General features: G+C 52.6%; 8 protein-coding genes across 8 annotated transcripts; 6 read left to right on the top strand and 2 right to left on the bottom strand.

Moving 5' to 3' along the window:
* Nucleotides 1-333: 333 nt before the first annotated feature.
* On the top strand, nt 334-3,173 carry ACET3X_005924 (uncharacterized protein; the record flags this gene model as incomplete). The annotated part of the gene is made up of 3 exons (XM_069452079.1): nt 334-523; nt 574-1,214; nt 1,296-3,173. The coding sequence occupies 3 exons, from the start codon at nt 334-336 to the stop codon at nt 3,171-3,173; spliced, it is 2,709 nt and encodes a 902-aa protein (XP_069306284.1).
* Nucleotides 3,174-3,990: 817 nt separating this feature from the next.
* On the top strand, nt 3,991-6,513 carry ACET3X_005925 (uncharacterized protein; the record flags this gene model as incomplete). Its single annotated transcript, XM_069452080.1, has 5 exons — nt 3,991-4,263; nt 4,335-5,201; nt 5,254-5,883; nt 5,936-6,215; nt 6,266-6,513. 5 exons carry the CDS (start codon nt 3,991-3,993, stop codon nt 6,511-6,513), a joined length of 2,298 nt encoding a protein of 765 aa, XP_069306285.1.
* A 1,313-nt stretch (nt 6,514-7,826) lies between these two features.
* ACET3X_005926 (uncharacterized protein) lies at nt 7,827-9,252 on the top strand. The gene is made up of 4 exons (XM_069452081.1): nt 7,827-8,039; nt 8,095-8,246; nt 8,312-8,758; nt 8,818-9,252. Exons 1-4 carry the CDS (start codon nt 7,999-8,001, stop codon nt 8,967-8,969), a joined length of 792 nt encoding a protein of 263 aa, XP_069306286.1. The 5' UTR covers nt 7,827-7,998; the 3' UTR covers nt 8,970-9,252.
* A 323-nt stretch (nt 9,253-9,575) lies between these two features.
* On the top strand, nt 9,576-10,259 carry ACET3X_005927 (uncharacterized protein; the record flags this gene model as incomplete). Its single annotated transcript, XM_069452084.1, has 1 exon — nt 9,576-10,259. The coding sequence occupies one exon, from the start codon at nt 9,576-9,578 to the stop codon at nt 10,257-10,259; it is 684 nt and encodes a 227-aa protein (XP_069306287.1).
* Nucleotides 10,260-10,847: 588 nt separating this feature from the next.
* Nucleotides 10,848-13,673, top strand: ACET3X_005928 (uncharacterized protein; the record flags this gene model as incomplete). The annotated part of the gene is made up of 4 exons (XM_069452085.1): nt 10,848-11,017; nt 11,086-11,526; nt 11,576-13,317; nt 13,372-13,673. The coding sequence occupies 4 exons, from the start codon at nt 10,848-10,850 to the stop codon at nt 13,671-13,673; spliced, it is 2,655 nt and encodes an 884-aa protein (XP_069306288.1).
* A 566-nt stretch (nt 13,674-14,239) lies between these two features.
* Nucleotides 14,240-15,524, bottom strand: ACET3X_005929 (uncharacterized protein; the record flags this gene model as incomplete). Its single annotated transcript, XM_069452086.1, has 2 exons — nt 14,240-15,429; nt 15,485-15,524. The coding sequence occupies 2 exons, from the start codon at nt 15,522-15,524 to the stop codon at nt 14,240-14,242; spliced, it is 1,230 nt and encodes a 409-aa protein (XP_069306289.1).
* A 225-nt stretch (nt 15,525-15,749) lies between these two features.
* ACET3X_005930 (uncharacterized protein) lies at nt 15,750-16,709 on the bottom strand (the record flags this gene model as incomplete). Its single annotated transcript, XM_069452087.1, has 2 exons — nt 15,750-16,625; nt 16,686-16,709. The coding sequence occupies 2 exons, from the start codon at nt 16,707-16,709 to the stop codon at nt 15,750-15,752; spliced, it is 900 nt and encodes a 299-aa protein (XP_069306290.1).
* Nucleotides 16,710-19,498: 2,789 nt separating this feature from the next.
* Nucleotides 19,499-20,659, top strand: ACET3X_005931 (uncharacterized protein; the record flags this gene model as incomplete). Its single annotated transcript, XM_069452088.1, has 1 exon — nt 19,499-20,659. The coding sequence occupies one exon, from the start codon at nt 19,499-19,501 to the stop codon at nt 20,657-20,659; it is 1,161 nt and encodes a 386-aa protein (XP_069306291.1).
* Nucleotides 20,660-20,947: the final 288 nt, after the last annotated feature.

A 20,947-nucleotide genomic window follows, 5' to 3' on the forward strand; every position in this document is an offset into this window, starting at 1 on the left:
ACAAGCAGCGGTAGCGATGGAGGGGTACCGTGGGTCGTCGCGAAGGATTAGTCCAAGAAGCGTGGTGTTCAGGTCAAGCGTCGCAATGGATCCGTAATTAGCGGAGAATTGTCTGGTTAGTGACATACGCGTTCCGGAGGCGGTTCGGATCTGATAGCCAGGGCAGGAGGCGACAGGGATTCCAAACCACCACCCGGCGTCAGCCAAGCTCTGTCCATGGACCCTTCACCACCTGCTGTGTCCGGTAGAGATCATCTGTCGCGATAGCGTTGCTTTTCAAAATCGCCATCTCTGCTCTCTCGTCATGTGTCGAGGCGCCGTACACACCACAACATGCTCGTTTCGATGAGCCGGCCGTCGCTGCCGCACTTAGTCTGCGCCTTCCTGTTCCTGCTGCAGTTGGGTCGTGCTAGGGAACATGGGCCGCTCGTGGCCCCACTAGCAAGTCGACAGGAGAATGCCTCCTTGTTCTCCTTCAGCGACAAATGGTACGTGCTAGGGCCATTCCAGATAGGAACTCGAGGTACGTTATCGCTCACGGTACCCTGGAGACGACAAACCAACATCTTGTAGAGGCGACATGGGGCGCAGATCCACTCGAGTACTATGGCGGCTTCAGAAGCCTCCGATACGACCCCAAAGCAACATTCCGAAGCTCGTTGCCTACTAACGGAACCGCATCGTGGAATGTCACCCAAGCTGTGCGGACCATGAGCGATGCTACTTCGGCCAATGCCTCCTTGAGCGTGGCCTACGCAAACGTTGACTGGGACTTCCTGAAAGTCGTATACGGATGGGCTGCTGTTCAATACCAGGCGTGGGCTCGGGGCGAACTTAACATCGGCGGCAACGAAACTCAACACCTAGTCTTACACACAGACACTATCCTAGAATTCTGGGTAGATGGCCAGCACTACTTTGGAGGAGACTTCTATACTTATCGCAAGGCGCCTCCTGTTCTGCATCTCAAGCCTGGCTCACACAGAATTGACCTTCGTCTAGCTCGCGACGTGAGGGCTTTTGGCGGTATCCTGGCGCCTAGCATTGATGTTGTTGTTGACGTGCAAAAGGCCACGGGGTCTTTGGAGCTTGCAAAACCTGGTATTCTCGTGTCCGACGTCATCGACGGAAAGCTTGCCTCGTCGATTGGGTCAGTGTACTTGAGAAATACCGGGGAGGAGGATGTTGAAATCCTGAGCATTCAGCACTCAAGTGTGAGCCCTTATGTCTCTTTCGCGGGGTTGGCAATAGGCGCTCAGTCATTGTTACGCGAAGATACTGATATTGCTGACCAGGAAAACTCTAACACGTCGAGTGACTCGCACATGTCCATCACTATTGTTTCTGGTCAAACAAAGCCCGTCACCTTCACTGTCGCTCTCCACGGCAACAACGCTTCTTCTGTGGACTATGACATCACATATAAGACAGTGGGTGGTACGCGCAAAAACACCATACGTGCGTCCCAGACTCTGAACCATGTCGACATCTACAAGCCCCACAAGGTTACGTTTCTCCATCCTGGTGGTATGGCTTCGTACGCCATGCTTCGACCCCCAGCACATAATGCAATATGCCCATCGGGGCGAGTGAAACTACCTGTGTTGCTGCAACTTCACGGAGCGGGCCTTGAGGCCGACAATCCCATGGTTACTGGCGCTCTGGATCCTGTTTCTGACCTCTGTGCCTGGGTACTGTTCCCCACTGGTGTCACACCATGGTCCGGTGACGACTGGCACAACTGGGGTTTCGCCGACGTTGAAGCGGCAATTGCAGCTATTCCAGACTGGATCGACAACAATCGCTGGACAGGCTACGATGTTGACACGAACCGCTGGATAGTCACAGGGCATTCCAATGGCGGGCAGGGCACGTGGTTTGCCCTTACGCATAGGCCTGACAAAGTTCTTGCTGCAGCACCAGTCTCCGGTTACGCCAGTATCCAGATGTACGTGCCATATCACTTATGGCAAGCTGCAGATCCCGGGCGCACAGCGGTCATCAGTGCATCCATCAACAGTTATCGTCATGAGATGCTCATGCCCAATGCGCATGGCATACCCGTTCAACAACAGCATGGCGAAATCGACGACAATGTTCCAGCATACAACTCTCGCCTACTTGCAGAACAGCTATACCGCACAGGAGTCAGCCCTGGAGTCATTGGAGCCAAAGCCTCATACAATGAAGTGGCTGGGCAGAATCACTGGTGGGATGGCGTCATGACAACACCGGAGTTGGTAGATTTCTACTATACTCAAGCGAAGAATGACGATATTCTGCCGCGGAAGATGGAGCACTTCCTCATCTTGGTCGGCGATCCTGGCGACATGGGTAGCAAGAACGGGATCCAGGTAAAACAGCTAGAGGACCCAGGACGCTATGGAAAAGTTGGTGTTCGAGGGCACATCATCAAGACGTCTAATGTCCGAAGTCTTGAGTTTGATCCCGCCATCTGGAAAGAGTCGGTCACGATCGATGGGCAATACTTGAGTCTAGCTGAGAAAACAGTAGTGACTGTCTCCTCCATTAGCGTTTACAAGTCAGATGATGGTTGGAGCATCGGCACACGTACTGCAGACTCCGCGCGACCACCGCGACCTGAGAGGATCGGCCGACAGCTGGGCTCCATGACCGCTATCCTTCGTACCCATGGGCCGTTTGTCATCCAGCACCCAGGCTCTGCCAACTCATCTCGCCTTGCTTTGCAGGCTTCACGCAACTTACACCAGTATTTTCAAGCAGATACTAACATTGTTCCTTCCGCGTCGTATCCCCTTTCTTCCAATTTTACTGGCAACGTCATCACTCTAGCTACCAGTCCCAGTCTCCAGGCTAGTCAGACAGATTTCCCGATCAAGGTCGACAAGTCCGGGATCATCACCATCCGGGGTCTCCGGGGACAGGAGCATCGATATGGCAAGGAAGCTAGAGCTGCTGCATTCTTGCGACCACTTGAAGGCGAGCGTCTTGAGCTCGTCATATGGGGTGCGGATGATGAGGGGTTGCGACAAGCGTCTCGGATTATTCCTATGCTGACCGGAGTCGGACAGCCTGATTTTGTTGTCTTCGGTGAAAGTGCAAAGTGGAAGGGGATCGAGGGCGTGTTAGCCATGGGCTTCTTTGACTCTGACTGGCAGATCGCTCCAAGTAGTATCATAGAGAGTGAATGAGCGATACAGGAATTTAAGCCTAAAGACGCGGCATCTGGTCATAGGTAGCAAAGGCTCAACATTTCACGTCAGACATATCGTCTGCATATTCTGTACTGTAGGGCTACAGTGAGCGCGATGGCTTGAGCATTCTTTTACTTGCGAATTCTCTCATTTTGAGAGAAACTGTTCGTTCAGATCGTTGAGAGTTGTAGAAGTTGTTATTGGCTCAAGCTGATGCGTCATCGCAGTCCCATGGGATGAAGTGGATGAAGTGGATGAATCAGACGGCAACCATGGGATGGATCAAGATGGGCGAGGGCTTGAGAAGTAAGTTGGACTGATTCTGTCTCAAGAGTCGACTTTTTCCGTTTTCTATGCTGAGTCAGTCTTTTCAGGCACAATGCTCTTTCTGTTTGCTGGTGAAGACGAATGCGGAACGTCCCGACGCGACGCGCCTTCCTCTAGTCGCGCTCACTTCGTCTTTTGAGAAGCTTCCATTATCGTCACCCCCACTTCTCCAACTGCTCTTAACTTCGTGTCAATCTCTTCTTTCTACTCTCTGCTGTCGTCCTTTCCTCACGGCGACACCCTCTGCGACCTACTAATTTATGTGCATTTGAGCTGTCCTCTCGCCGCTTCTGCATCTACTTTGGCTATATACGTCGCCAAACGAGCTGAGCTGAGCCTTCATCCCGCATATTATCTGCACATTTGCCCAATAACCTCAGATTTGTTTCAAGCCGCCTTCGCAACCGCAGTCTTCACCATATAGCTTGGAGACGTCTGCTGCCTCTCAGATCTCAACCATCTACCCACACTTCCAGGCTCTGCTACCATGAGCTTCAACATAGCTTCCGACGGCTCTCCTACACCCCGCAAGGGCCCCAATCGATTCACCATGGCTGGAGACCTTAGGATTGATACCTCGCCAGAGGCACTGGGCCAGGCGGTAGGCAGCATGAGCATGAACCAATACCCATTTGCCTTCCAACGTGCCTTTGGCTCACCGTTGACATGCAACACACAGGGCATGAAGCGGCCACTCGGTCCTTCTACCCTGGGCAACCAGCTTCCGCTGCAACAGAACAGCTCATTCGACGGCTATAAGGTCAGTCAAGCTGGATCCTACTATAGGCCCACCGTCGCCATATTTCATACCGTCCAAGCTGACCTACCCAGAAGCCCAAGATGGAAGCTCACGAAGAGTCGGCCGTCATGGACTCGCTCTTACAGCGCTTGAACGGACGCTCCCCTCCGCAAGACCCGTACAGCTCGTCCAGCGGATCCATCCCCATCACGCCGGCCACGGACGAGTTCACACCTACCCCATCTACTGAGATGGACAGCTCCATTGTCCTCGTCGAGGCTTGCGAGTTGCAGAAGCTGAAGCTGGAACTACAGGAGGCTCGCAACGAAGTCAACCGAGTCAACCAAGAGATGCACAGTCACCATGTAGCCCGGTCGACCATGGAGCACTTGAGCCAATCGTCTGAGGCTGATTACAGCTACCCGGGTGATGTGACCGAGCAGACCCTCACAAGTTTGCAGAACAAGTTCAACGCCTCCACTAGGAGCAACTATGGCTGGGGCAATGAACCTGCTCGTCCGACCTACACCAGCAGTAACAGCTTCGGACCCCCGTACCAGGCCCAGACGCAACCTCAGGTCCAGTCCCGACCACAACCCACACAGTCAGGCTACCGCCGCAATGGTTTCTTGAATGAGCCCACACACTTCCCTCTCGACCAGAGTTTTCGCAGCAGTGGTATGTCCAACAGCTTCAACGCTGGCATGGGTAACGGCATGCCCAATCCTGTCGGACACAGCTTCAACAACGGTATGGGTATGGGCATAGGTAACGGACTGAGCAATCCACCCAGCCGCCCCGGTTCAGCCTTCGACCCAAGCTACAACCAGTACGCTATGCCACCCATGTATCCTATAGGCCATCCAGCTCCGATTGGCACCATGGCCAGCAGATTGTCGCCCGACGCAAACGAGTTCAGCGTGCAGAACAGCATGGGACCGTCTCCATGGAATTCTCAGGTCAGTCGTCACGACAACATACAAAATCTTGGTATCTGCTGACATGACATAGACTCAGAATGAGGCAGTTACTTCACAGTACGTTCCCTCAGTTGAGCCCATGAACTATCGTCGCCTATTGGATCGCAACATGAGCTGCAACTGGAGATACATCGTCGATAAGATCATCTGCAATAACGACCAGCAAGCATCCATCTTCCTTCAACAGAAGCTCAAGGTAGGCACACCAGAGCAAAAGTATGAGATCGTGGAGGCCATCATCTCTCAAGCCTATGCTCTAATGGTCAACCGTTTCGGCAACTTCCTAGTACAGCGCTGCTTTGAGCATGGTACGCACGAACAAGTTATTGCTATCGCTCAAGCCATCCGCGGCAATACTCTTGCCTTGAGCATGGACGCGTTCGGCTGCCACGTCATCCAGAAGGCCTTCGACTGTGTTCCGGAAGAGTACAAGGCAACGATGGTCCATGAGCTACTTCGCCGCATTCCAGAGACTGTTATTCACCGATACGCATGCCATGTCTGGCAGAAGCTCTTTGAACTCCGTTGGAGCGACTCTCCACCCCAGATTATGCGCTATGTCAACGAGGCTCTGCGCGGCATGTGGCATGAAGTCGCATTGGGCGAGACAGGCAGTCTGGTCGTACAGAATATCTTCGAGAACTGTCTTGAGGAAGACAAGGTACGCAGAGATACCATCAAACATCTATTCCCATTTGTGCTGATCAGGATAGCGTCCCTGCATCAACGAGGTGCTCGCAAGCATCGATGTCATCGCTCACGGTCAATTTGGCAACTGGTGCATCCAGCACATTTGCGAACATGGCGCGCCCGCTGACCGTAGTCGCGCCATCGATCACATCCTCCGTTACAGCACAGAGTACAGCATGGATCAGTACGCTTCCAAGGTCATTGAGAAGTGCCTCAAGATTGGCGGTAATGAGTTCCTGGATCGATATCTGGACCGCATATGCGAAGCCCGCCCTGATCGTCCGCGTATGCCACTCATCGACAGTAAGTTTTAGGTCGCTTTCTCTGTGTGAATGGTTGCTAATTTTTCGAAGTCGCTGGTGATCAGTTCGGCAACTATCTCATTCAGTATATCTTGACGAACAGTGGCACACAGCATCGCGAGCTCGTTGGCGGCCACATTCGTAAGCACATGGTCTCTCTCCGCGGCTCTAAGTACGGATCTCGCGTAGCCATGCTCTGCTGCAACCCTGCTCTTGCGACGCGCCCAGGACCTCCGGCAGGTATGCTTCCCCGCTATGGCAACCCCGCACCGCGCCCCAGTTTTGGCGCTTTCCGTTGAGGGTGTGTGTTTGCCAGTCTACATGTCTTCGTCCACATGCGTATCGTTGGGTATTACCAGCCAGTGCACCACTCGCTCGATCTCGTAAAAGGTATCGTGGATATGCCCAAAAGCTAAGATCAATGTCCAAAAGATTGTCGAAAACCATTGGCTTAAGACGAAAATAGGCATTTCCTACAGTTGGTTGGGAAAGTATCGATTCTTGCACACACACGTTAGTACGACAGATCCTTTCTTGTTTATTCTAGCATTTTCATCGGGCCTGCAATACTTGGTAGCATTAGGGCGGAACAAGCTGGAGAAGACGATATGGAGAACAATGAACTGGACTGTACCTACATACTTATCCTTCTTTCCGAAGCAGACCGATCAGATGGTAGTATAGTTACAGCAATGCTGTCATGTGATGTATGCATCCTTCGATGGACCAAAAGCGTCGTGAACCTCACCTCTATTGTTGACCGTGATGCCTCAGGAAAGGTTGCTAGCATTACCGTGCTGTCGGAAAGTGATACAAGGACATGAAAAACAGGAGTCGCCACTCATTTTGTTGTCAGGGTCAGTGTGCGGAGCCGCTCGGTGAATCGTGGAGTTCATGCGGGTTTCGGTGGCAACTCGGACACGGTCGGAAAAGTGTGTTGTACATGTTTGTAGAAGATATTTCGAGCTTTACAAAGAGCTATGGGCCCTTGCATCAAGTTTGACGTTCTAGAAAGGTCAGGCGGCCATGTGTTGAGGAGAAGAAAGGTTGGCCGCATCTCTGCAAAGTGATGAGCAGTGCGAGCGGCGAGCGGCAACTGAGGAGATGCCGCTTCGGCGCAAAATCCGAATAGCTTGCGACATGCGACAAGCTGTCGGCAAGGAACAAACCGGGGATGCATTGCTTACAAGCATACAGAATCTTACTTAGCGGCTACTTGCATACTGTAATCAAGGGTAAGTAACGCATGCGTATGATGATGCATTTTACGGAGATACTAAGAGGAAGAACATCTTGGAAGTATGTGACGATTGGCCGCATGGCGCTGGGAATGCATCCCGTAACAGAGCTAATGTTCTTCATCCAGTACCAACACGCGAGCAATGAACCAACAGCAGAAGAAATTGCTAAAGAAGGTTTGCTCAATTCATCATGCGTCAGTGACCTGATCTCAGCGCGCACGATAATCGGCCCAGTGTGAAGGATGTGTAGGGCCAGGCAGGGTCTGCCGACGGGCACTTACCTCATCACAGCCCGCACATGTCAACGTGGGTCTAGCGGCGCCGGAAGTTCGGCGACGTCACCATGGTGTAGTTTTGAGCGTTGCGTTATCTTTTAATAAGTCGCCGCGTGCGCCGTCATATTTTATATATCGACTCAGACTCCGTACATTTGCTCATCCAACATCCGGTGTAGCCTGACGTGAACCTTCGAATAGCCAGTGCATTCTCACCTCAAACCAACACACCCGCATTCGAATCAAAGCAACTTCCACCCAAGACAAAATGAAGGTTCTTACCAAGGAAGAAGAGGCGGCGCATTACAAGTGAGATCCACGCATGCATGGCGATATTTGTGGAATTTGTACTGACAAGTTGAAGTGCCACAGTCAAGGGCGGAACAATTGGTGGTGTCATTGGTACGGCGATAGGCGCTGCAGGTGTCATTGCTGCGAGCAGAAGATACCACTCCTTCAGAGCGCTCACTGTCCCGTTCCGAGCTTTCCTGGTCGCTTCAACAGGAACATTTGTTGGTGAGTTTCCCGCACGCCACACTGTAAGACTCCAGAACTCGTATGCTAACAATGCTACCCCACAGCTGTCATTGCCGCCGACCGAGCCTCCGCAGCATACGATATCGAGCACACACCCGAGAAGAAGCGCCAAGTCGAGCGCGAAAAAGAGCGCGAAGCCCTCTACGAACAGAACAGAACCGCTTTCGAGCGTGCAAAAGACTGGGCGACCGAAAACCGATACCCGCTTCTCTTTGGTTTCTGGATTGCCTCCATGGCTGGCTCATGGCACATGGTCAACCGCAACCCATACCTGAGCGGATCACAAAAGTTGGTGCAGGCCCGTATGTACGCACAGGGAGGCACACTGGCGGCGCTACTAGGCAGCTTCGCGATTGAGGGGGCAGATGCAGCAAAGGGCAAGGGAAGGTGGGAGACGATTCGGGTTATTGACCCGAATGACCCCGAACACAAGCATGTTATCGAGAAGAAGATCCATCACGAGAGATACGCTGGCGAGGACCAGTGGAGAGGTATGTGGAACGACCGTTGCATTGTACATGGGAAACAGCGAGCTAACCCAACAATGCAGAGATGGTAGAGGCCGAAGAGCAACGCGAGAAGGAACGCAAGGCCGCTGCTGCAGGCAAAGAGCACCAGGCGAAGCAGCACCAGCACGCTGCTGACAAGAAGGAGGAGAAGGCCGAGAAGGAAGAAGAACAGAAGAAGAAGAGCAAGGCTTAAGCATGGGCTGACCTCATCTCCCACACCAACTTACTACGATCTCGAATACCTTCGCTCTTCTGATCAGCGCCTGATCCGGTCTTGCTCATGTCTTTCGAAGAGCCCTATCATCATTATTGGCGTTTGGATGAAACTCGATCTACGGCCCTGTCCCTGTACCTATTACGTCTGTATGATTAGGTCGTGTTCTGGTGGCTGGATTGCAAAGCGGCGTCTGTTTTGTTTGTAGATATGAGCGCACTTTGGCGCACCTATGGAAAGCACTTTTTGCCATATTACTGTGTCTGACTGGCACATTTGCAATTCCCGTGTAACTTTCGTGTGTTGTCGAATTCGTTCTGTTCAGCCATACAAGCTGCACGCGATGAATTCTCAGGGTCCATCATGACGTCTGTGTTTGTGGGTTGGTGCATCAAGCACGTCACATGCTTTCATGATAAACTAACAGGTGCATACATGTTGCAGAACTCGTTTATTCCATATGTTCATATGAACGGCTATCTCTTGCTGAGGTTACGACTATTAAACCACCTTCACCTTCACGCTCACCCTTGTACCCTGGCCAGAACCAAGGAGTCGGATCTACCTGAACCAAGCAACACAGATATGAGCCCATCGGATGTACCACGAATGCTGGGGTCAATATCGCAGACGCTCATACCGAACACTAATCTTGTTCATCCACCCAAGAAGCCCCAAGATGCACAGCTTACAGCGACTATTGCAGACCTACACATCCACCCTACTATCGAGGCACTGTTGCATATCTTGAATCACGATTTGCCCTCTGCACACTTCCTAGTCCGGCACATGCAGGCCCCGCCAGCTGTGGAAGGAATGCTGCTTCATGGTATCTTGCACCGCGCGGAAGGCGACTTTGACAACGCAAGAGCATGGGTAGGCGACGTGGCAGACGCGTGTGAAGGTTATCAACCCAAGCACAAACAAGATGGTCAGAAGCTGGATGCCGAAGTTGCGAAACAAATTGGCAGCAACTCTGCCATCTCTGCTTCGCTCATCGACTTCGTCTACGGCGACGAAGAGCCTAAGGGTCTGATTGACGCCGTCGAAGAGTTTCGAAGAAAGAAGAAAACCGAGAGGGCGAATGACGAGGAGGGCATCGAGAGCAGGATAAGAGGCGAGGCCGAGAGGGTGCTGGAGTGGTGCAAGAACAAGTTTGGAGACCAGGTGTTTGATGATGCGACAAAAGCGTGGGTCAAGAATAGCGAGGAGATTAGCAAGATCAGCGGAGATATGGTGAGTGGTGGGAAGGGATATAGGGAGTTTTGAACATGGTGGATAGTTTGGTGGTACGGGAACATGGTGTAGTGTGCACAGTGGGGTACATGTAATTTCTCTCCTGTTGCTGGAGCTTTGCGATGAGCAAAGGCGTCTAGAGCGATCGGTACGGCGATCTCCCAGATTTCGGTAGCTTGTCGGTAGGCGTCCGAGAACACGTTTATTTTTCAGGAACCTCGTGTCAAGCGATCCAGTGATGGTACCGGCGAAATCAGTGCCAAGAGGGGATGTGATTTTGGTCCTGCCCTTGGATGGCAACGTTGCATGCCCACTACCGCACACAACCAGGGTTCTGATGGACGTCCATGGGGCAACAGCACGCGAGGAGTTGAGCAGGAATGTCTCAGAAGCCGGTATGCCAACAAGGTGAATGATGCAGCCAGACCGTCATCTGTACGGCAGTAACCACCACCTGGGCCTAAGCGAGGATGCGGGCCGGGGTGCAGCGACGAATGGCGGCGAGACGCCCTCGAAGCGGTCGGCCGCCTGTGACATCAACGGCCAGCTTTCACCCCTAGACAACGCCATATTCTTCCCGCACCACGTGCAGCTCTCGGCTGCACTGTACACGCAGAAACCATGGCCGACGAATCCCTCCAGGTCAACGGCCAGAGCCGCCCGAGCAACATCAAACACCACACGTCGCCGTCTCTCATGATGAACGCCCACTTTGCCGGCGTGGGCGAGAATGCCGACAAAGGCGCCTACGAACATGGCATCCAGGTCATTGACGAGGACAAGATGTTCAAGTATGTCTTCTGCCGGTGCACGCAGCTTGGGTAGCAGAGGAGAGGGCTAATGGGTACTCGCCGTGCAGCACAAACCTATCCACATATCTCGGCATTGAGAAGGTCATCCCCTCGGGCTTCAACTACCACCTCATATCCGTCTTTGGCTCGCAATCCACCGGAAAATCCACGCTCCTCAACTACCTCTTCGGCACCCAGTTCGGCGTCATGTCCGAGCAGGAGCGTCGCCAGACCACAAAGGGCATCTGGATGAGCAAGAACAAGCGCGCCGAGGGTGGCTCCAACATGGCCGAAAACATCCTGGTCATGGATGTCGAGGGTACCGATGGCAGAGAGCGAGGAGAGGACCAGGACTTTGAGCGCAAGAGTGCCCTTTTTGCGCTTGCCACGAGCGAGGTCCTCATCGTCAACATCTGGGAACACCAGGTCGGACTGTACCAGGGTGCCAACATGGGCCTGCTCAAGACCGTCTTCGAGGTCAACTTGCAGCTCTTTGTCAAGGACAGCAAGTACGTTTGCTGACCACGCTAGACTCATCCCATGCTGACAGCCACGCAGGTCCACTCCGAGATCCCTCTTGTTCTTCGTCATTCGCGATCACATCGGCACCACACCCCTCAAGAACCTCCAAAACACCCTGATACAAGACCTGTCCAAGCTGTGGTCGACCATCTCCAAGCCCAATGGCCTGGAGAACTCGCGGATAGAAGACTACTTCGACTTCGCCTTTGTCGCTCTACCACACAAGATCCTACAACCGGAAAAGTTCGAGGAGGCAGTCACACAACTTAGCACAAGATTCAAGGAGGGATACAATGACCCCAGGAAGAACGGACTCATCGACGAGTCGACTGCACCCATCTTCCTGCCCCAATACCACCGACGCATCCCCGCAGACGGTTTCTCAACATATGCCGAGGGCGTATGGGACCAGATTGTCAACAACAAGGACCTGGATCTGCCCACGCAGCAAGAACTGTTGGCTCAGTTCCGTTGTGACGAGATCTCGCGCGAGGTCCTGGTTGCTTTCGACGAGAAGATCACGCCCCTAGAGGACAAGCAAGCCGAAGATGCTCGGATAGGGAAGCTCTCTGTCATCGCCGACCTCGGCCCTGCCATGAGCGCCGCACGAACCAAGGTCTTCAAAGACTTCGATACGAATGCGAGCCGATACCACAAAGGCGTCTACAAGCGGAAGCAGGCAGAACTTGAAGGCAAGGTAGATTCACGGCTGAAGGCTCTATTCCAGAAGCAACTTACAGCGGCTCACAAGTCTGGCGTGGAATCCTTCAGCGAAGCCGTCAGTGCGGCGGTCAAGAGCGGTCAGAAGAAGGGCACCTATGACTTTGCACAGATTGTTGATTCGGAGAAGAAGCAGGCACTTGCCAAGTTTGAAGAGGATGCCAAAGCCATGGCTATCGAAGGTGCAGCCTGGAGCAGTCACGAGAACGAGTTGAAAATCTACAAGAAGGAGCTCGATGACGTATCCGGGCGTCTGCGCAAGGAGGAGATGAGACGGCTGGCTACACGTATCGAGCGCTGGGTACGATCGCGGTTGGATGAGTCTGTCGGTCTTGAGTTCAACAAGCTCGGATCCGGTCGAGGCGGTTCTGGCGCGCCCGAGCATGGCGAGCGACCTCCAACAGAGAAGGATCTCTGGGACCGTGTCTGGACCATCTTTACCGACACTGTCTCAATGGCTGAAAAGCGATTCACCGACCGCGCATCGAGCTTCGATGCTAGTCCCGACGAAGTTGAGGTCGGTCTGTGGAGGTTACGGCGCAAGTCGTGGGCTGTGCTCCGCGCAAAGATTGACGAGGAAGTCATGGAAGGTAACATTCTATTGAAGCTAAGAGAAAACTTCGAAGACAAGTTCCGCTATGACGAACATGGCGTCCCAAGAATATGGCGACCTACAGATGATATCGAAGGCATCTACACCAAAGCTCGAGAGTCGACAATCACCGTCATTCCACTTCTCGCTCGTTTCAAGTTGGCCAAAACATCGAGCCCTCCACCACTCGACGCTTGGATCGGCGAAGCACCCGCCTCAGTAACGCCCGCGGATGAGGATGACTTGACACCCATCGGTGGCCTGGACGACGAAGAGGGCAAGACCCTAGAAGAGGAGATGACGATTCTCTCCGACGCTAAGCAAGCTGACCTTCTCGTCCGCTTCAAGAAGACCGCAGATGGCGTCTATGTGGAAGCCAAGCGTAGCGCGATTGGCGGTATTACGCAAGTTCCGTTGTACTTTTATGGCTTGCTCCTTGCGCTGGGTTGGAACGAGATAGTAGCTGGTAGATTCCCTCGTCGTCCCTCATCTCTGCCGTTTGACCACTAACGCTTCCCAGTTCTTCGCAACCCAGTATACTTCATCTTCCTCATCCTCCTCGCTGTCGGCACCTACGTAACCTACACTCTCAACCTATGGGGCCCCATGGCACGGATGGCCAACGCTGCATCACAACAAGGTCTTGAAGTCGGTAAGGAGCGTCTTCGTACCTTCCTCGAGAGCTCGGATACAGGACGCCAGGCTATGGCTATGAGCGGCGGTATGAATGACACCAGGAGACAAGAGAATGTCAGGATGGACAGGCTGAACGGTGACGGAAAGAAGAGCAAGGCTGAGGAGGAGGATCTCGATGACATTTGAGGGGGTGCTTTGCACTTGCGTTGTCTTTTGTGTAGACGCCGCCTAGGAATAGGATAAGTGAAAAGAATGGCATGCCATTCATGGGGTTGGGGTTGGGCTTGTGGATTATTGATAGACTCCTAGAGGCTGGGACGACTTCGTCTAAATCAGAAGCAGAATTTTTGAGCTATATCGTCTCATACAAGTGTGCGCAAATGATCCTGCAAAAACCACCATCAGCAGATATTCTTCATCGCCTTGAAGTCTGCGCCGGTAGGAGTATACCAATAATTTTGGGGCTTCCACAGCTCTCATCCCACTTTAAACTCTCCATCCTTGTTACCAAATCATACAGAATCACTGCCATATGGGCACGAACACCAATTCTAGTCTTCTACTATCAAAGTCTGGACGACAACATCCGTGTCATTGCTGACCTGAAGATTGAAGCATTCTCAACGGCTCAGGAATACATATTCTGCGTAATATGCATACTTGGAAAGAAGGAACGATGACTACATAATAAATGCGAAGAACTTGAGGTGTCTATTGTACGACAAGCCAGTGGCCAAAAGTCCACACTACATCTAAACACCGAACTTTCTGGGATCCAAACTACCAATTTGCGCACTCTTCGCATCGCCATCCCATACAAACTCGCTTAGCAGCTTTCCTGTCGCAGGTCCGTTCTGGATACCCCAACATGTGTGTCCAGCACCCATCAGCAGCCCCTTCACACTGGTCTTTCCAATAAGCGGACCGCTACCTCTGCTAACATTTGGCAGGTAACACGCTTGTCTTGCTGTGACCTCTCCATCTCTCAACTCCTCCGAGATAGCAGAGACCTGCTCAAAGATTTCTTGACACCGGCTCTCGTCACATTGAACCAGGTCAGTAGATGTAGGAAGGGGTACGAGATGGTCACCTTCGCCGCACGCGTAGACTTCCTGGTTAGGTCGAGCATAGATCTCTGGTGTGACGGTCTCGCCGCGTTTGCCGTTACCACGTGGCATGTCTATTGAGGTGAAGAGTGCGTAGGCAGAGACGGGTCGCGAAGGGCGAATCGTGACACTGTGAGCACGGAGGGCTGAGATGGGCGAGGGCTTCCAGACTGTCTTTGTCCATGGGCCTGCCGTAAGGATAATAGTATCAGCATCGAGTTTTTGCTCTTCGCCCGACTCTTTGCTCTTGTATGAAACAGACTTCACAGCGCCGTTCTCTTGATCAATGTTGGTAGCAGAGCCGTACACAATCTTGACGCCCTTTCCTTCTGCAAGCTGTGCCATACTCGTCGTGAAATGGTAAGGATGCACTTGCGCCGTCGTGAGTGGTGTACCCATTTCCTCGTAAGCCTTCATGCCATCTGCGGCCACCCAATCCAAATCTTTTGGTACACCAGCAGCGCGTAGTAACCCGATCGCTTTCTGCGTTCGCTTTTGTAGACTCACTGAGTCTTCTTTGCTCTTGCCATTCGCTCCGTCTTTGGCACCTTTGTTCTTGGCCAGAACACCATACATGTCGACCTGACCACAGTGTACTGCTCTGTAGCCCCAACGTTCAGTGCCACCATGCTTCTCAGCTAGCTCTTGATGCAGTTTGTAACTGAGCGGCACAATGCAATTCGGGTACGCCCATAATGCTAGAAGACCACCGGCTTTCCCCGATGCACCACCAGCAATCTTAGTGGCTTCCAAAAGTGTGATGCTGTCTCTTTCCTTGTTGAAGCTTGGGTGGTGCGAAAGAAAGTAGGCGGTGGTAGAGCCAATTATGCCGCCACCTGCGGTCGTTAGCAAGAAAACTTCGAGGTATACAAATGCGTCGGTGGGAGCTACCAATAATAACAATATTCCGTTTTTGCTGATCGGCTGCCATGATGTTTGTTAGGCGCGAAGTTGCTTTTAGCATGAAGATGTCGATGTTTTGCAAGCGTGGCGTTGTTGGTGTTGGACTTTTCGGAGAGATTTAAACCGATTACTGCGATACGTCATAGTTCACATGCGCCAAACGTTCGTTGAGCAACCCCTGACAATGTGTACGTTGGAATGAAATAGAGGTGTTTATCAGCTACAATGGCATACAGGATGGGCCTGCATCGTCTCAGAAGTCCCCGCCCATGTCGCCCATGTCGCCCATATCGCCCATGTCATCGCCGCCCATATCGCCATCATCACCATAGTTGTTCTCAACATAGGTGTCGCCGCCATCCCCCGCCATTGCGGATCCAATAAGTCCACCGGCCAGCAGACCTCCTCCTGCCCCAAGGGCCATGCCTCCCATGCCGCCTCCACCTCCTGGACGCCTGCCACCGCCCATCATACCACCACCCATAGGCATACCGCCACCCATTGGTCGGCCGTAGCCTCCACCACCATAGTAACCTCCTCCACCTGCGTGGCCGTATGCTGGCTGTCCGTAGCCATGCTGTTGTGGGTACCCGTGCGACGATGAGGAATGCGATGAGCCAGTAGCCTTGCCGAGGATCTTGCCTAGTAGGCCTTTGCCTTTACTGCCCTTGTCTTGTGTACTCGCATCGTGATGTTGTTCTTGGGAGTACGAGCTGGTGCTCTGCTGTCCATAACCGCCGTACTGCGGTGGTTGCGACTGCCCCGGCTGGGTGTAGTAGTCGTTTGAATGCCCGCCTGTGTTGCCTGAGTGTCCGTTGGCGCGCGCTTGTTCTTCTTCTTGTAGCCTTCTCGCAAGCGCCTCGTCCTCGCTCGTGTTCGCGTAGGGGTTGTTGCTACCAAAGCTTCCCTTGTCGTTCGCGGCTGAAGGATATCCACCGACAGCTCCGCTTGCTGGAGGCGCATATCCGGGGGGAGCGCCAGCGGGCGGGGCTTCGCCGGGGGGATAGACAGGTTCGGTCGGCTTATCCCATTGTGACTGCTTTGTGTAGATGTTGACGTAGAACCATTCGTTGTATTGCGTGTTCCATACGGCTTTCCAGCCTTCCGGTACCTTGGGTGGTGGGGGACCCTGTATGCCCTGTTAGCCATGACCACGCCATGACCATGGTTACGATCGCCATGTACATACTGCTGGTGGTGCGAAGTCTGCCATTATGTGATTGGTATGCGAAAACCAAGTATCAAGTCTTTGGATGAAGAAGACTGTGAGACAAAGGGAGCTTGGAATTACGTATAATCGAGTAATGTCGCAATGTAAGCTGGATGGCGGGGTGTGGGCTAATAACCCAGGGCATTACGTGCGAACGGGAGTTTCAATTGAGCGCGCGTCATCGTGGCGAACGAAAGCAGCGCCACATGCTTACTGGGCCGCATTGCGCCATGGTATGGCGAGATATATTGGAACACGTTCCGTATTCCCGTGGGTTGTGCGCAATGATTCGGACGGGAATGGTGGACATGGAACGGTGTTAACTGAGAATGATGTCATTGGGAGCTCAATATGCGAACAATTATGAAAGGGAGCTAGTCCCACATCGGTACTAGTGATAATGCACGACATGAGCTATTCTCTTGATAACTTCCAATCTTCTAAAATCGCTACATCCTCTAGCACTGGAGTGATATAGGTTACTGACATGGTTCTGGAACCCTAGGCTGTCGTCGTTGTTGCAAAACGCGTTTCCCAACTCCAGGTTCAGCAGGTGGCACTACACTAGTGGGGCATCTCGGATCTTGAAGGGTCTGGTGAATGTAGGCCCTTCCTTCCTAGGGAAATGTCTGTTTCATCGAGTCTTTGATGTATTGACTTTGCTTGGGGAAGAAGGCATCGGGGATGGATGTTTGAAAGGGAAGTGGCTTAGGGAACGATGCCGCTTGTAAAGCGACAAGTGGGCATTGCTGTTAGTAGCTCAAAGAGAAGAGTGACTGGACGTTGCGCGAGGCCAAAGAGTTGAAGAAGACGGTTGATGCAAATGAATAGTTTAGTAATAGAAAGCCGTATTGTTAATATGGTAGAGTTGGAAAGCCAATATGCGACAAGACTACGATGAAAACCTGTTCAAAACGCAGAATGAAGACTGAGCTGATGTCCATCGATTTGAATTGTTGAGGTGATAGACCGCAATGAGCCATGCAACGCGTGTTGGAGAAGACCGAGACAGGACTTGAGATAGACACAGATCAAGCCCATTTGTACAGAAAGAAGGTCAAAACCCCAATCGGCGAGGGAGTGTGAGGGAAGGTGTGGAGGTATCAGTGAACGGACCTGGAGACTCTGCAGGTGTTGGGCCAAGTTACTCCGCTAAGCGTATCGCGCCAACCGCCTCAGCCTACTCATACATGTCTGCCATGACGAACGCTTCTGAGGGCGGTCAGCAAAGGCAAATGTCAATTCACAAGCCTCCAGCAAGAATCGCGAAAGAGCTGAGCCACAAGCCGAATCTACGAAGAGCTTGATGGTTATTGCAGAGTGGCCTTGTATCCGCAATCCTTACATAGTCTTACCTATTGAGAAGCTAACACGGCCAGACTTCCTCCAGCATAGGCCAAAGATCCACTCTGTCGTATGTGCGAGAGCGGTATACCGGTGTAAGACCCCACCACGCCATAGAAGGGAAAAATCGAACGCTACCCCTGTAGTCGCCTAGGTAGAGTATTGCTCTATAAAGGAAGATAGATTACTCTTCTGTAGTTGCCTAGTAGGGTGTTCGATTTTTCCCTTCTATGGCGTGCACTGCTTCATCTTGGGCACGTACATGATGGCTTTTGGGAGTAGCATCCGAGCAGCGTCTCGTATCCAATGCTTCTATTGTGGCGCATATACCACGATTGGAGCTTGTTCGGCGGTCGCCGATGCAGTCCATATGCGGCTTTGAGAACAATGTACCGGTATGGTGAGTGCAGCGCCAAACAATGTTTTGCGGAGCCCCATGCATTGGTCTCACGCATGCTTGCATTGGAGCGGAGTCCCAATGTCTTATTATGGAGTCTGATCCACAGCTGCGTTGCTGACCCGAACTTCAATCTGCCCGCACCAAGCATCAAAAAGCTGCTACAGGCTTGTCGATGTCCAGAGTGTCCATGAGTTATGGGAACTTATCGATTAAGCACGAATGTGTTTCTTCAATATCAGTACTCGAGCGGAACGGCACACTTGTCAGCCTCGACTTGTTGTTGGGACGCATCCTACCGTGCCGCTCGGAGGATGATGGGACCAATGGACGGTGGAAATGGTGCCCGAGATGTTCCGGTGGCAGGCTCGCTTGTATGCGTCTTGGCCATACGCCTCGGTAATGGCAACTTGGGACGGGATATGGACATCAATGTGGCATAGCGTTCAGGTGGTAAACAGCGCATCTCGGTGAGTGTGGAGATGCTTGGCAGGGCTTTTGTATCTAGACTCAGCGGTTCGACAGGATTCTGTGTCGGCGGTGATTTGCCAGGGTTGGATATCGGCTCCATGTGTGGCACTCTGAGCTGCGTACCACTGCTTACTGTTAGCTTCGAAGCGCGATTTTTGGAGTCTTTGTCCGTGCGGGAGTCTATGCAAGACGCGTCCCAAGCATACGCTTGATGTAATGGCCAACCTAACGCGTTGCTTATTGTCTGGATATGCGCATAGCGCAGAGTGTGGAGCTGGGCGTCGACCGGGAAACATGGAAACAGGAACGAGGAACAAGCTGCGGGATATTCGGCGGGCGCGAGGCATTTTGACGGTATTGGGAAAGTCGAGATAGAAGAGTGGAGTAGGCGTCCCAACTGGGTGGAGATGGAAGGTGGCTGAGTCGAGATTGCCAGGCGACTAATGTGGTGTCGCGTGACGGCAAGTCGGGAACCTGCTTGGCACTCACCACCACCAAGGCGTTATCAAGCCGGCCAATCCCCATGTCTCGGTGCCATTTCACGGCCTTCGACTTGAATGCAGGGCAAACCTTCTCCAAGATGATGATTCAGGACGAAGACTACTTTATCCCGCCCAAGAGTGGCCGATACCGCTGGTACAATGAACCCCGCCAAACCTCCATCAGGTCGATAAGGATGACGGACGACAACACTGCTATGAATGATTCGAGCCCTTTGCTGCAGCTTCCTCGGGAACTACGCGACGAGATATGGGAGCTGGTTTTCAACTCGACGAGGCTGACTTTCGGACTGCGATACACACCCCGCTATGGCGAGAGGTATCTCAAGCCTGCCCCACATTCCCTCGCGCTATTGCGCGCATCCCGCCAGATTCACATCGAAACACGCGACATGTGGCTTCAGCGTGTTACTTTCAACTTTGAAGACCCCCAGACTATGCTAAACAGACTGTCCGAGTTGCCGGAGTCCACGGTGTCGAAGATCCGCCACCTTCGGTTGATCGGCTCCCCAATGATGCGCTATCTCAAAGGCTTCGACGATCTCATGTACCGTCACGAATCCATCTTCCAGTTGCTTCCAGCGCTCCGATTGGACTGTTTGACCGTCTTCGCGGTGGCAGCTGCTGCACCGGAGTATGATGCAATCACGAATCTGATAAACCGCGGTAACGGATGGAGAGAGCTTCGCTATGTCACTCGGAGTTCACGCATGCTCGGCTTTAGCCCTTCCAGAAGCCACGGATCTCGTGAAACGGGGGACATTTGCCGTCAGCCGCAGCCCAGGTTTTGGAACAAGAGACTATCAAACAGAGATGGAGAAGATTCCGGATCTATTGTGCAAGTCTTGAGAGCGACCGAGGAAAATGACTGCACATCCGTCCTTGATCCAAACAGGCGCGAGCCTTTCGAACAGAACCCAGAAGAGCATGAACTTCAGGGATTTGGCGGGATTGATGATGAAGAGCTGACTAGAGGTGCTGGCGCCCGGAAAGCATTACTTGTCGTAGTGAAGCGCGGCGACAATGTCGACATTACTCAGAAGTCGCCTGGGTACGGGAAAGAGCGTGACATGAAAGCGAGGTTTAACAAGAGAAGCTGGAGGCTGCGCAAAAAAGTCATTGTTTGGACACCACTAGATGCGGAGAAAGATGACGATGACGTTGGCAACGGTTGGGCGAGACCTCAGATACGACGTCCACCGTACGGCTTTGACGATTACTACGATATTGACGATATATGAAAAGAAGCGGGCGACCTCATGTTGTAATCCTTGGGGTTTGCGGGGCGGCTGGCTCGCTCCCGCATCGTTCCATTTCACTTGCAACATGCAACATGATGCCTTTTCGACATTCACGACTGCAGAGAGCTAATTGCGGCTGGCACCGTACGACGTATTCTGCCACCATTTCAGAGACTGTACGGCCACCCATCTCCATCTTACCGATCCTACTCTCCCAGCTAAATGGCATTACAGCGACATCACGAATCACCCCATGGATGGAATAGGACTGGTATCCTTGCGTAGCTT

Source organism: Alternaria dauci, chromosome 5 (assembly GCF_042100115.1).
Source record: "Alternaria dauci strain A2016 chromosome 5, whole genome shotgun sequence".
Taxonomy (NCBI): domain Eukaryota; kingdom Fungi; phylum Ascomycota; class Dothideomycetes; order Pleosporales; family Pleosporaceae; genus Alternaria; species Alternaria dauci.

Excerpts from the sequence above, each read along its gene's own strand:
- ACET3X_005926 (XM_069452081.1), top strand. The coding sequence starts at position 7,999 with ATGAAGGTTCTTACCAAGGAAGAAGAGGCGGCGCATTACAA. Across the intron at positions 8,040-8,094 it reads GAAGAGGCGGCGCATTACAA|TGCCACAGTCAAGGGCGGAA; the intron begins GTGAGATCCACG and ends GACAAGTTGAAG. Across the intron at positions 8,759-8,817 it reads TGGCGAGGACCAGTGGAGAG|AGATGGTAGAGGCCGAAGAG; the intron begins GTATGTGGAACG and ends CCAACAATGCAG.